Genomic DNA, 14072 nt, shown 5'->3' on the forward strand with positions numbered 1-14072 from the left:
GCAAAGAGAAAAGGGTGATAATCTATCAGCCTCCCACTGGAGCTCATCATCCCTCTGGTCAGATAAAACCTTGGATCCCCGGAAAGAGTCAGCCCTTCCCTTTAGATGAAGCAGACTGCATGTCAGACTGCAGTCGGTGCACATTTTAAATGACAGCCTGCAGTCTGAGAAGCACAAAGTCAACCCTGCAAACCCCGAAGGCCACCGTCCAGCGCACCCTTTTCTGCATTATGCTGCAACACACATTTGCCTCCATTAGCCAGAGGAGCAGTTTCTGTGTAACAGCATTCAAAGGACAGAGGTGGGGTTCTGACACCCCATAAATCAGCAGGAACTTCACGTGTCCCCTCCTTCAGAATGAGAGGGTTAGCATATTAATATCTCATAAGAAAAACACGCACCCCTTACAGTCATCAAATATTCACTACATACCTTTAGTGAGCCTTTGGGTATGTTTAATTCATTCTACTTTTATGCTGCTGTGATAGATGCGCATGTCCACGCATGCTGGAGATGCTCTTTGAGTCCCTCTAATAAACCTGCTCGTGTGTTACATAAACACATCTGGGTGAAACGGGTGTGCGAGAGCGACGAAACAATGTCGTTACGTCAAACTTTTGTGCCGCCACACGTGTTTTGTTCGTGCACGTCTGACAGAGAAAGCAGTTGGTGTCACTCATTAGAAGGTCGGACCCACCTGATGGCCGAGGTCCTACTTCCCACCGGGCTTACAGGCAGGGGTCTGATGACGGGGAAGAGCGCCTGACTCCTGACCCGGGCGCCGTTCTGGATCACGCCCCGAGGAACTGAAAGAAAAAGAGAGGCAACTTAAGCGAGACATTAAAGCTGGAGGCAGTTTAGAGGATGAAATGGAAAAAAAAAAGACACCTTTAAAACTTAATAGGACTTCTCTGAGATGGACAAAGCGGTTGGACTCCCCAAGGACGCCCAAAGGGTAAACACCGATGAACAAGGTGAGGTCAGGTGGAGCAGGAAAGCAACATAAGTGAGTTGTCTGTGATTTATTCAACTAGCAACGATCCACCGGGCTCGGCTAAATCCAGACCTTCTGATGGTGTGGGCTGAACACCAAAGCGTTTTACAGTTACAGAGACCCAATCATCCAAAACTACATTTCTGAACTTATACCTTGTAAGCTTGAAAACTGCAAATAAGATGTATTTTGTTTACAATAAGATACAAGAATAATTTGGGAGAGTTTGTCATTAATATGATCGCTCAAAGGGGGTGATGTGGCGGAGACTGGAGGAGCCAAAAGTGTTTAAAGAAAACTCCACAAATAAGGAGCACAAATACACATGTCAGAGGAACGCCACGAAGCCCGGATGACAGAGAAGCTTTGGAACAAATCCTTGTATCCTCACGAGGCCCACTCCGAGCCAGGAACTGAAAATCTGCAGGGACAGTGGAATATCAGGGCTTATGCTCCTGAACCTTTGCAGAGACACAAATCAAAGCCACCATGCTGACAGAAGTTTCAGTTTTTACGCTTTCTGGGGCAAAAACGGTTAAGTAATAGTTCAGACTTCCAGGAAATGACCTCAGCTGCTTTTTAAGAAATGATTTTCCATCAGCGAATTTGAAGCATCTGGTTCATGTGACTGTGAGAAGACAATTAAAACAATTTCACTTATTCAGCTTTTTTATTTTCATTAAATGCTAAGCTAAACTAGCAGGCTGATGACCATTATCGACCTATTTGAAGCACAAAGGTTTCTGAGAGCGACTCCAGGAAAGAAGCAGCCGCGGCGGTGAATTTCCAAATTAAAAAAAACGAGCTCCTAATGCGGTTTCAGATTTTCCATCGGGGTCACAGTTTTTCCGCTGGTGTCCTATTTCTGCTGAAGAGTGGACCGTGGCGGAGCCGAGAAAGGAGGGATGCAGGATGAGGGGATGTAAAAGAAGTGCTGCCATTCCTCAGTCATCTCCTTTCAATAAAGCAGCTATGTTTTTTTTTTTTCTTTAAATCTCCCGGCTCCGTTTATAGGTCCCCCCCCAAATGATTTTGTCTGCTTTTGAGGTGAAAAATGTCCACATCCGCGCACTGCAGCATTCATCTACTGCAGCGAAAAGCTCTTTTTTTATGTTAAATCTCGCCTGTTCATTTTCATAAATTAATCATCAATGTTATGAGGAGGAATTTAATTTGCCCCAGGAGCCAGAGGCTCATTAAAACATACAAGTTGCAGACCCCCCCCCCCCCCCCCCCAACTCCCCATGTAAAGTCCTGGTGCATGTAGTAACATGACACACAAAGAATTAATTGTGATGGATCTGTTTGTGGTTCTGCCCATGGAAGTGGGCACTGTGGTCCCCCTGCAGGCCGGCTGTGTCCACAGTAATCTTATTGACTGCAGTTAGCGTGGCTCTGCCCCCTGATATCTGCAGCTCTGCTCTCCATAACCTTATAAGTAAGTCCCTGCTGCACAGAGTCTCTTTTGTAATCTTGATCACTGGCGGCGTGGCTCCATGTGTGTCTCCGTGTTTGCGTGTGGGCAGTGCATTAGGTCCCGCCCGGCGTGACATGCTCCCACACCCCTCGCTGCAACCTCAACCTCTCGTTTCTAGTCGCTAGTCAGCAAGGGGGGGGGGGGGGGGCTTCAGGTTGCCACAGCAACCACCCCCACCATTTTTTTTTCCTCTTTCACGTGCCACATGGTGGTAGATCAGAGAAAGAAAAGTGACTGAGGGAGGAGAGCGGGGAGACGCCGGGGCTCTGTTTGACTTTACTCGGCGACACACACGTGCACACGCACGCACATGCTCAGTACAAGCGCAGACAACCCTCCACTTCTTTACTTTGCTGTCTGAATTCCTGAGTAAACCCTTTTTTTTTTGTTCCTCTACCGTCCCCCCGTCCCCCCCCCTCTCTACTCTTTGTTGATCTTTTGTCATTCTATGCATAGGGGTGACTCATATCTCCGGCGGAGCATGCACGCTGTCTCTGCAGGTGAGAAAGCCTGAGACGTTTGCCACTGAGGTGCGATAAGGAACTGAGAAAGACCAGGCGCTTGAGAGGAAAAAAATTAGGACAAAAAAAAAAAAAAGACAAAAGAGAAGGAGCCTCCGTCTGCATCGGGGGGGGTGGGGGGGGGGGGTGACAGCCTTCCTCGAGAGAAGGCATCGCAGGCTGCCTCCGCCTGCAGCCCGTCTCCCAGCCACCTCCTCTGCTTTCCTGTTGAATGAGTTCCACATGGCCCAGCAGGCTCCAGTCCGGTTCAGAGGTCACTCCCAGCAGACCTTGAGAATGCAACTGTTTGAAAGTGGCCTCTTGCTCAGTCATAACACCCCCCCCCCCCCCTTTGCCCCTTGCTCTCTCTCATTGTGTATTTGCCTGCCTGGCTGCTGTGTTAAACTGAGAACAGGGTCTGCAGGCTGCATGCATGCTAATGCTGCTTGACTGACTGCCTGACTGACGGCTCGGATTGCTGGTGGAATGAAGTTGCTGGCAGTTAAACTGGATGGCTAACTGGCCTGTCCATCTGACGCTCAGAGGGAGTGTTTAAGTGCCCCGCTGAATGACGGGAGATCCAACTTGCAGAGAGGAGACTAAATAAAAGGAGCACTTTATTACTGTAACTTCATTTCAAGAGGCAGCGTGCTTCCTGCGTTTATTATAAAACACTTTCAGGAAAATGTAAACCCGTTTGATCATCTGTTTCACCACAATAAACTGGGGTCACTAAAAAGCCATTTTCTTCTTTTGCTATTTTTGGGGAAACGGTTTTAGGCTCCACTTTACTACAGAGGCCCTGAAGTGCAAATCACATCAACGCAAAAATGTTTTAAAGATCCCAGCCAAACAACTAAAAAACAAAACAAAAGAAATAATAAAATAACTTTTTAGATTTTAAAAATCCAAACAAAATTCTAGAAACGAAAAACGTAAAAAAAAGTAGAGTCCAGAAATCAAAATAGGAAACCAGACAAAGCAGGAATTATGGGACATCAGTGATTGGATGATGATGTGGTTGTTGAAGGGGTTTGACAGAGAGTTTTACGCCGCATGCCCCTGTTCTGTTGTGTCAGGAGGGGCATGCGGTGCATGCTCACGCACGAATCCCAGACTGAGTCCCCTTGTGGCAGTATACCGCGAAGGATCTTGAAGCTCATTGCACTCCATGGGAATCAAGTCCAGGTTTCCTGTGCACCTACCCTGCACCCAACCTACTGAGCCATCCAGCTTCCTGAAAGACACTACCTCATACTTTCTGGTTGAAAAGGAGAACAAACCTCATCATCCAATCAATGATGTCCCATAATCCAATTTCATTTTTTGAACATTTCATTTTGATTTCCAGAAATTACTTTTGTTTCCCAAAATGTTTCCTTTTTTTTTTGGAATTGTGTTTTTAGAAATGTGGTTTCGATTTCAAAATTGTAATGTTATTTTGTATTATTTGTTTTTATTTTTTTATTTTTTATTATTGTTTTCGTGATCCTTAAAATGTCTTTGCACTTACGGGCCACCGTAGTTTACTTTTAATATTTTCTATATCTGTAACTTTTAAACATGAAGTTGCAGAGTTAGATAAGCTAATTCTTCTCCAAGAGTTCTGGTACTTGGCCGGTCCATCCTGGGGGAGGATCCTTCCTTCATGTTGACACCCCTGGGTTTTTTTTTTTTTGTTGAGTGTTTCCTTACCCTGAAGGAGGGATGTCCTGTTTGGTTTAACCTGTTTAGTCAGTTAGTTTAGAATTTACCTATTGGATTGTATGACTTCTTGGTCCTTATGATTTTATGTTTACTATAAAATATGAAGCCCGTTAATATGACTATTGTTGTGATATTGGGCTATATAAATAGAACTGTATTGTAAAAAGGAGAAAACGGTACACATCTTTATAAAGATGGGGGTTAAAAAGCTAACTTAAAATACTTTGTTACATTTGTTTTATGATTAAGTACAGAAAAAAACGAATGCAACAAAAATTTAAATCCTCTTCCACTGCAAGAACAGAATCTTAAAAAAGTCTTATTTTTCGTTTTGCCAGGAAAATAACCTTATGACATTTTTTTATAGTAAAATATTCTCAGATTACAAAAACATTAGCGAGTAGACTTTTATTTTTAGTTAGACCATTTTGTCCACCCCAGTGGCAGAATTCGAATAAAACATTTTTAACATTTTCTAAAAAAAAACTATTTGAAGAATTTATGACTTAATTCCAATGGAACTGTTTATACACTGTTAATACAGTATACAGTTAATACATATGTTTACATAAATTCTTATGGGTGCATGAATACATTGGGCAGATCAAGCTATTTTTCAGGAAATTGACTCTAACCCGTAATTTTTACACCTTTTTCTTGCTTCCATCTGGTGCAAACGTTTTGATTCCAAACCCGACATTCAAGATTTGTTATCAAGTTGTTTTAACTTATCTCCGCTTTACAAAGACAGAGAGAATTCACAGTCGAGAATTTTTGTGTCTCATTTAGAGCTTGGCTCTAGAAAAATAAGAAAATTGTTATTAAAATGAGTCAAAATCCTTTTCCTCCATATTCTTGATAATAGAAAAGCTTAAATTAAGCAAAAAAAAACAACAACAACTCCAAATTGCACTGATATTTTATGTTTATTGTTATCGCTAAGTTCAATAAATGTTGACAAATAAGTGCTAGTTTTAGATTTTATGAGGATTTATTAAGATGGGCCACCTTGTACTAAGCTGTTATTCTCATTTGTTTCTAAAATTAGTCATTTCCACATATTACATACGTTTTTTTGTTACTGTAATCAAAATAAGCTGTACGTAATAAAAACTCAAAAATTCTATGACTTCATGTTCTTTATGATATCATGCTTATTATCCAACTAACAGTATGAAGCCCATTGAGACGACAATTGTTGTAATATTGGGCTATATTAATAGTAAAACTAGTAAAAAAAAAAAAGAAAAACGTAAGATTTAATTTGAATAATTCTATGTATAATTTTTCCCTTTTTTGAATGCTTGTGTGGAATTCTTTGGTCTCCAACGTGCAAAAATCAACTTCATTTTGCTGCGAGAAGCCGATCTGTCGTGAACAGCTTAGAGGCGGAGCCTGGAGAGTTTTGACCTGCTGAATGGAGGGTTTCGGCGCTGACAGGTGAGGTTGAAATCTCGGCTCCCGGTCTTTGTCCTTGAGTTCGTCCGGCTGGGTGACAGCGAGCGGCGGATTTTCAGCCCACATCAGCTAAGAGCGGAGCGCCGCTGAAAGCTCAGGGAATGGGAAATGGAAGTAATAACTCAGGGCACTAACAGCCCCACTCGCTGCCCCCAAACCCTCTCCTTGTCTTTGCCTCTGGCTGCCTGTCACAACTTTCTTTCCCCCCTGCTGCCTCTGCATGTAACACCTGACCATTCCTGCACTCACACCTTTTAAAAAATACACAACATTAAAAAAGAAAGTCCTTTTTCTGCCCTTCCTTGTCACATGTTCTCTCAAAGTCTGCCTGCATGACTCTCCTCCTTATCTATCCATCCATCCGTCCGGCTGCTCAGACACATCACTCAGACTTCGTGCGTCTGGAGGTTTTCAGGCACTCTCTCCAACCTCGGCTCCTTGACCATTACTACTCCATTATCAGTAGCGATGGAGGGCTCGCCGCAGACGCCTAATGTATCCATTTCCCCCTCCATTTAGGGCTCGGCGGCCCAGCGAGCTCCCGGAGTGCTCCCTGATTGGGATTGAATGTCCATTTAAACTGCTGTCTAGCCACCAGGGAGGAGGTCGGTGGGAAGAGGAGGAGGAGAGGCGAGGAATGATGTGAAATATGGGGGGAAAGGAAGTGATTGAAGGGAGGAGGTGCTCTGGATTTTCAGATTCCCGCTTTGTTTTGGTTGGGTCCCAAACCATTCTCTTCATTCTCGGGGTGTATTTGGGGGATTTGGAAGTGAGATGATTAGAGCTGGCACATCCAGACGGAGAAAGTGTAAAGCTTTTGCAGAGGTGCGACAGTACCTTGCAGAAGAACTCCTCCGTTTTTTCGAAATAGGGGACTCCCCGACCACAGTGGTGGGCTGGAAAAAAAAAAGAGAGAGAGAAGGGATGGAATAACGGGAGAAAACTGGTCAATCATCTGTTGCAAAAGTCAACAAGCCCAGTCGGCTTCCTTACAATTCAGATAGCAAGGCAGGAATTTGAGCCCATAAGCCAATGCTTCTGATTATAGTGATTAGATTGCCGGGTGTCCCACTGTTGCCATTATTCCCTATGATTACCTCGGAGAATTATAGCCTCTGCGATGTAGTCCACGGGGGTAATTTCTCATGACAACCCCCTACTGCCCGCCGCCGGTCCATTCACACTCATCAGTGCGTTTAACACTCACGTTTAAGACACATTAAAGCCTTTTCTGCACATCTCTGTTGAGGGGAGTGTCCAGCCCTGACCCATATGAATAAATAAAGAAGATCCCCAAACCCAGTGTCTCTGGACCCGCAGACGAGCACAAAGACACACTCAAAGTCGGGGTTTCGCTTTAGATGATCATTGCAGCACTAATGAGGGAAGTAATGATAGCATTTCTCACACGGGCAGAGAGCTCCTCAGTCACGCATAGACTCACGCACGACGACAATAGCGGTCATAATTCTAATGCGGAAAGATGGAAGGATACGGAGGGAAAACGAGCAAGAGGCTCTGAGAGCTTTTCCAGGTTGAGTGGTCTTTGGCTCTCCATTAGTCTGGCTGCTCCTCTCTCATCCCCCCCCCCCCCCCCCCGGTTTGCAGCCAGACGGCCTGCTCTCAAACACAGTGGGAGACGGGTTGGACTGTAGTTTACTGCAGACAAACAGGACGGGAAACACCTGGAAGCTGCTGGAAAGTCTCACGGAGACCCGGCAGAGCTGCCTTTGTGATCTGACTTCTGCTTTACGTTGGGCTAAGCCGCTAAATGATGGGATTTGGATGCTTGTGATGCAGCTCGCACCCCATCAGACGCAGGGAGATGGACACACACGCACGCACGTGTGCACAAACGCGCGCACGTGCACCCACAGCAAAAGTAAAGCAGCCCATTCCAGCCCTCAGCCACCTGCTGTTGCCATGGAGAGTTGCCACATTGCGTTGCCACGGCGATAACATATTTTTCCTCCGCTAACAGCCTGTCTGTTTTCTCTGCCACCCCCCACCACCACACACTCATCTTATTCTCCCCTCTTTCTCACTCCTTCCTCCTGCCTCCCTTTCTCTCAACAAATGGCTTCGCGGCGCAACAGCACCTGACTTATGCTACACGTGTTGCCATGGCGGTGTTCCCGTTGCCACGGCAACCCTGTGCATTAAATTTGGTTAGGGAGGGGATTAGCCCACAGCATAAGCTGGCTGGTCTCTTACCCCACCCCACCAATAAAAAAAATAAAACTACCTCATCGTTTTTTTTTCTTTTTTTCTGAGGGATGAAAAAGAAGAAAAAGAGAAAAAGAAAGAGGGGCTCCTCCCCAACTCCCCCTTGAGACTCCCCCCTTCATCCATCCTTCCCTCTTCCTCTCATCCAGATGCTGATGGGGTGTGAAGGAATGCACCATGGAGCTGACCTCCTACCCAGCCTGCTGGCGCCCCCTCCCCTCGCTCTCATAGTTCCCGTAGAAAGGCACAGATTGGATACAGCCGCGTGAGTTATTACAGCCCATGAAAAAGCAGGCAAAAGGACAATGCAGGCTCCCGTAACTCCCGCCGCCACCTCCAACTCCCAGCGCCACGCTCGCCTTTCCCCTGCCTCTTCCCTTTTTTTTTCTCCCTCCATCCCCCCCGTCATTCATTCTCTTTTCCAACTGCTGGAGACAGTCCTTGACCTGTAACACAACACTGTGCAACCACTCGTGGCGATTCATGCAAAATATTCTCTGAGAAAAAGGGGTTCTTGACAGAGATGTGTTACAGTGATCGGACTTGAGCTTCAGGAAACACATCAACGAAAACACCTTTTATGTGTAAAAGGCTTTTTTCCTGAAGCTTTCTTGTTTGTTTTTTTAAAGAAATTCCAGCTGATTGAAGCTGATTCTGATTTAAACAAACCAACTGAATGAATTTTTAGTGGATATTTACCTTCAGATTAAATCAATCATTTGTGAAAACCTTTACAAAAAGAAGAGGACATTTCCTGTATGGTTTAGACTCTTGACTTTGGCCTGTGCTGCTCAAATAGTTTAAACCTTTTAATCAACATTAAAGCAACATTTTCCCAGCAAACTATTTGGTACTTGCTAATATTTAGAATGCAGTTTTCTTAGATTTTCAAGATAGTTTAGCAGGTTAGAAGTTGCTTCTCCAGGGGTCTGCAACCTGTAGCTCTGGAGCCACATGGGTTCTTTTTTTCCTCCAATGAAGAAAAATGCTTTGAATAAAAAATGTTGTGTAGTTTTGGTCATAATGCTTTAGTTATTTAAAGTTTTTTGTCTATGTTTTGATTCTCAATATGTCAGATAACTGAATCAAATATTGCTAAAAGGTTTAATATACTGTGAGAGTTGTAAAGAATTTGAATAAGCTTAATTCTCATCACATTATCTTTGCATTTTATTTTGAAAGGAACTAGTGTACGCTGCAGTCAAAAGAAGTTAAAAATATATAAAAAAGACAATTTTTAAAGTATATTTAGAAGTTACATTTTATAAATAAATGGGTTAACATGTATCATAAATAAAATTTGAGAGATTTGGTTCCAAAATTAGTCATTTCCAATCACAATAAACTATAATTGGGTTTATTAAAACTTAATAAATACCGACATTTGTCTTAGTACTAGCAAAAAAATATATTTTTGGGCTGTTTAACATTCAATTTCTATCAAACAATTAGTTTTTTAGCACATTTGTAAATTCTCGTTTGTACATTTTCATAGGATTTCTTGTTATGTAAGCTTTGCTTGCTGCATGAACAGATAATTTTACTACTTTTTAGGTATTTTCGTTATAATATTAGTGTTCTTTACTTATTTTTAGTTTACCTCTTTTTGTGTTTTTCTTCTGCACTGCTCAGCAAACGTCAGAATCTTTTTAGCTGACTTTTTTCTTTATGTCTGTGGGCTAAAGAAACATTATAAACTTTTATTTTTGTTTGATGGAGTGAGCTGAAATGCTCCTAATCTCTTGTGGTTCCTGCATGTAATGAGGTGAAACTGCAGCCTTAGCTGATTAACTTTTCTAAAGAAGCTGCAGATTTGAAGCATCCTTGACCCGATCTTTTCCAGATGCATTTAAATTGAAACTTATTTTTACTGGAATATGTTATCACCTTTCTGCAAATTACTTCTTCCTGTCGGCAAAGTTCCTCAGAAAAATTCTGGACAGATTTGAGATGAAATTTTTACAACAAGCGGGACAGGACTCTGCTTCAAAGCGATGAGTCTCTGAGGTCGAACTGGCTCCACCTTCAGACGCGTGATTTCTTCATCTGAGGCCTGGCTGAGGCATCAGGTCCTGGACCCCTGCTGGTTTGTCTTCACACAAAATTTCAGAACCTCATAAAGCGGACTCTGCCATAGGTACACATGTATAATCTAACACAACCACTCTAGTCTACTTTTATGCACTTTGTCATAGTTTTACTTAAAACACATTCAAATTATCATTAAGTTTTTAGTTTACAATTTATTTCTGACAGAATAACAAAGTGGTGTCTCATGAATAAGTTCATTTTATCCAGATTTGGTTCTGAATTTTTGCATTTACCTTGCACTTTGGCATGCAAAATTGCAAATACGAAAAAAAAGAAAGAAGAAAAGTTGGAGCTGAAGAAAATACATTTTAGTCGAGAAATGGAAAGTTTGTGGGGAAAAAAGTAAAAATCTGTGAGATGCTCCAGAAGGGTTGAAGCAACCTGAGGCCCCAGAGCCACATGTGGCTCATTACCATTACCCCTCCACTGTGGCTCCCTGGTTAAGGAAGCTTTTAGGTTAAGGGGTTTAAAGAGTAAAGGACAAAAAAAACAAACCAACCCAAACTTTATTCAACTCAATCACCAATAGTTGATAGACAGTACATATCACTCTCCAAGGTTCCTGCCATGCAGCTTCTTAGTTTGACAAAGTCGAACAAAAACATTTGGCCAGATTTTGGAATGCCATGTCCCACAATGCATACTAAAGGCATAGTGGATTTTAAGAAGTATTTTGTATTTTTTAACAAATTCACAGATTTTAAAGACTTGCAATAAGTGTCCCTCCCACAACTCAGAAGTGAATTTCTACTAAACGACTGCTGCTCTGCAGAAATTAAGCTAGGTCCATGAAAATGACAGACTTTTTAAACTTTGGCAAAAAACGGCATTATCATATTTCAAAGTCCACTGGGGAAACACTTTGAAAATAGATCAAAAGATGATTGGGGTGGGTCTTTAAGTTCGCCTTATGGTTTGAAAAAATACAGCAAGGGTCACTTAATTTGCTTTGATTTCATTTTAATAAGTTAGATTTATGAATTTCTGGCAGCGATGCACCAAAAATGATGAAATAAACTTTTTTTTAATCACTGCTGCCATTACACTACCTACTACTACATTTGCTGCATTGAGATGATCCCATGTGAGACAGGGTATTTTATTTTGAAAGGAAGTCATGTGACTATACAAAAGCCTCCATTCTTTGAACCCCTATAATAAAAATATAATGCAAATGAACTAGTTAATTAAAACTATTTAAAGAAAAACAAAACGACAGAATTTAGCCAGTAACAGTCAAGAAATCATGCAGACAGTTTTCTGAAAGTGTTGGACATTATTGATTTCACGACAGGAGCCTGCATTTGGCCCACGGGCCGGACTTTGGACATGCCTGGCATAGGAGGACTGGACTGAGGGACCCCTCCTCCCTGGCATTTCTAACAGGAAGTACCTGCTGGTTCCAAGAAGCTAAAATGAACAGCTCTAACCCAGTCATTAAATCCATAACATCAATAGAAATCGGTGTCTTTTCTAAACTGTGAGGTAAGAATTTGTGGCTCCTACTGGGGTGGGTGAGAAATCGACCCGAATGGCTCTTTGGGGTAACGTCTGGTCCCACTTTGGCCCCTAGACTCTTCCCGTGTTGAGGAATTGACAAAGCTTCCAGGAATGTCTGATCTGTGACGTTGGCGCCATTGTGGGTCACACGCCCAGCCCTGTGGTTTCCACTTCTGCATCAGAACACATGCAGGTGCGCCGCCACCGGGGACATAAAGCTCCGCTCGCTTGCAAATGAACAGCCTCCCCTCTGCCTGAACCCCCCCACCATCCTCTACACCGACCCCCCCCATGTTCCAAACTCAGCCTCCAATTTGTTCCACTTCCCCATACCTCATTGTTCAAAATGACACTTTTACATTTTATGGGGAACCAATTATTCTGTCTTACACACTCCACTGGCTCTGCGAGCCAACCTGCCAGGATCAGCTGGGGAGTGGAAGGCTGCTGGAGCTGATGCTGGTGGGGGGTGTTCGGACAGTGAGTGTCGGGGGTGAGGTGGGGGGCAACTAATAGAACGTCTCTCTGACACTTCCACTGGGATGGACGGAAGAGGCAGATACTGAGACACTGTTAGCAAACGGTGGGGGATGGAGGATGGAGGTTGGAGGAGAGGTCAGGAAGAGTGGAGAGGAAGCAGGTGGAGGCTGTTGTACTGTGGAGAGATGAGGAGCGAGCGAAAGGTGGGAGAGTAAAGTGAATGTAGACAAAGGAGGATTTAATTGAATGATAAAGTGATGGAGAGAGAATGGAAAAGGAGAAAGAGAAGGGGGATAAATCACAGCAGGGATGAATAAAGAAGATGGAGTGGAGGGTGCCCCCGCTAGTTGCAATGTATGCCTGAGGATGAACGGGAGGGTGTGTGGGATATTAAAAGAAGAGACAAGAGGAGCGAAACAGGAGGAGTGTTAGGAGGCGAACATGTGGAGGGAGGGAAAAAGAAACAAAACAAAACAAAAAAAAAAAAAACCTCTCTACCTGCGATATGCCTGAGGGGGGAAGAAGATAGGGGGAGGAACTGGAGTGCTGTTGCATGAAAACAGCGTGTGAAAAGATTTAAGGTAAGATGGAGCAGGTCAGCTCTAACGCCTGCAGCGAGTGGGTGCAGAGAGTGACAGATGGGGAGAGGATAGAGCGGAGATGAGCGTACACTGTAGGTTTTATGTTACATTTGGACGTTGGCACTGACGTCTTCTTTTGATTGGTTGATTCCTACCACTAACACCAGATAAATACTAAAAGGACTTCATGCAAGGATAGTTTGTCCTTTGAGCTTTCTGCTTCAAAAAAAAGATGAAAATGCAGAAACTAGTATAGGAAGTACACAGAACTTCCTTTTAAGAACTGAGATCAGGTGCAGAACAATGCAATATTATTTAGTGAAGATTAAAGATTTTAAATTAAACCCTTACAACTGTAAAAACTTGCCTAAAGTCGCACTCAGATCTTGAACTTGATCTTTTTTAATCCCAGTTATAAGGACAAGTTTTTCCAGCCGATACCGATAACCGATGTTTGCCCAAAACGATCTTTAAGTGTCTACAGTAACACAAAGTTTAGATTTCCTTTTTGTTTCTTATTACAATTGTACTTGACCTTTTTAACATTCAGCAAAGGATCTTACTGGAAGCATCACTTTCAAACTTTCATATAAATATATCTGTCAGCATTCAGACCATTTATTGAATATTGGACATAACTGTAAACTAAGCTCCCCATTGACAGAATGTATCCCTATCAAAAATAACATTTACCTGAAAACAGCCGATTATTGACTATGACTGTAAACATAATATTCCCAATCTATTAGGAACAAGTATTCAGTTCAAAACATAAAGTGTTTCTGAAAACAGTCGGATAAATATTGGAAAATATTTTAATATCGGACTGATAAACTCAAATTATGCAAAATCGGCCGATGTTTTTAGAGAAAAATACATTTAAAAAAAACATGTCTGTTTCTACAACAGGAGTTCATTCGAAATTTGTCTCTGAGTTTTTGGAAGGACTCCTGGCACTGAACAACCCCCTTCCCATCACCCATAACAGATAGGCCTCTGTTTACACGCTCTCCCGCTAGCTTACAACCCCTCACCCCCCCAACCTAACATTACCGCTG

At 42.9% G+C, this 14072-nt stretch overlaps 1 protein-coding gene across 2 annotated transcripts in view; it reads right to left on the reverse strand.

Annotated features, from left to right (window-relative positions):
* foxn3 (forkhead box N3) overlaps nt 1-14072 on the reverse strand; it is a 75900-nt gene that overhangs the window by 3474 nt on the left and 58354 nt on the right. For both annotated transcript variants that reach the window (XM_020714699.2, XM_011491485.3), the window contains exons 4-5: nt 6974-7032; nt 698-806 (exon numbers count right to left, since the gene is read on the reverse strand). In XM_020714699.2, coding sequence (XP_020570358.1) covers nt 698-806; nt 6974-7032 — 168 coding nt within the window. The remainder of the gene's footprint in view (nt 1-697; nt 807-6973; nt 7033-14072) is intronic.

Source organism: Oryzias latipes, chromosome 24, assembly GCF_002234675.1.
Source record: "Oryzias latipes chromosome 24, ASM223467v1".
NCBI lineage: Eukaryota > Metazoa > Chordata > Actinopteri > Beloniformes > Adrianichthyidae > Oryzias > Oryzias latipes.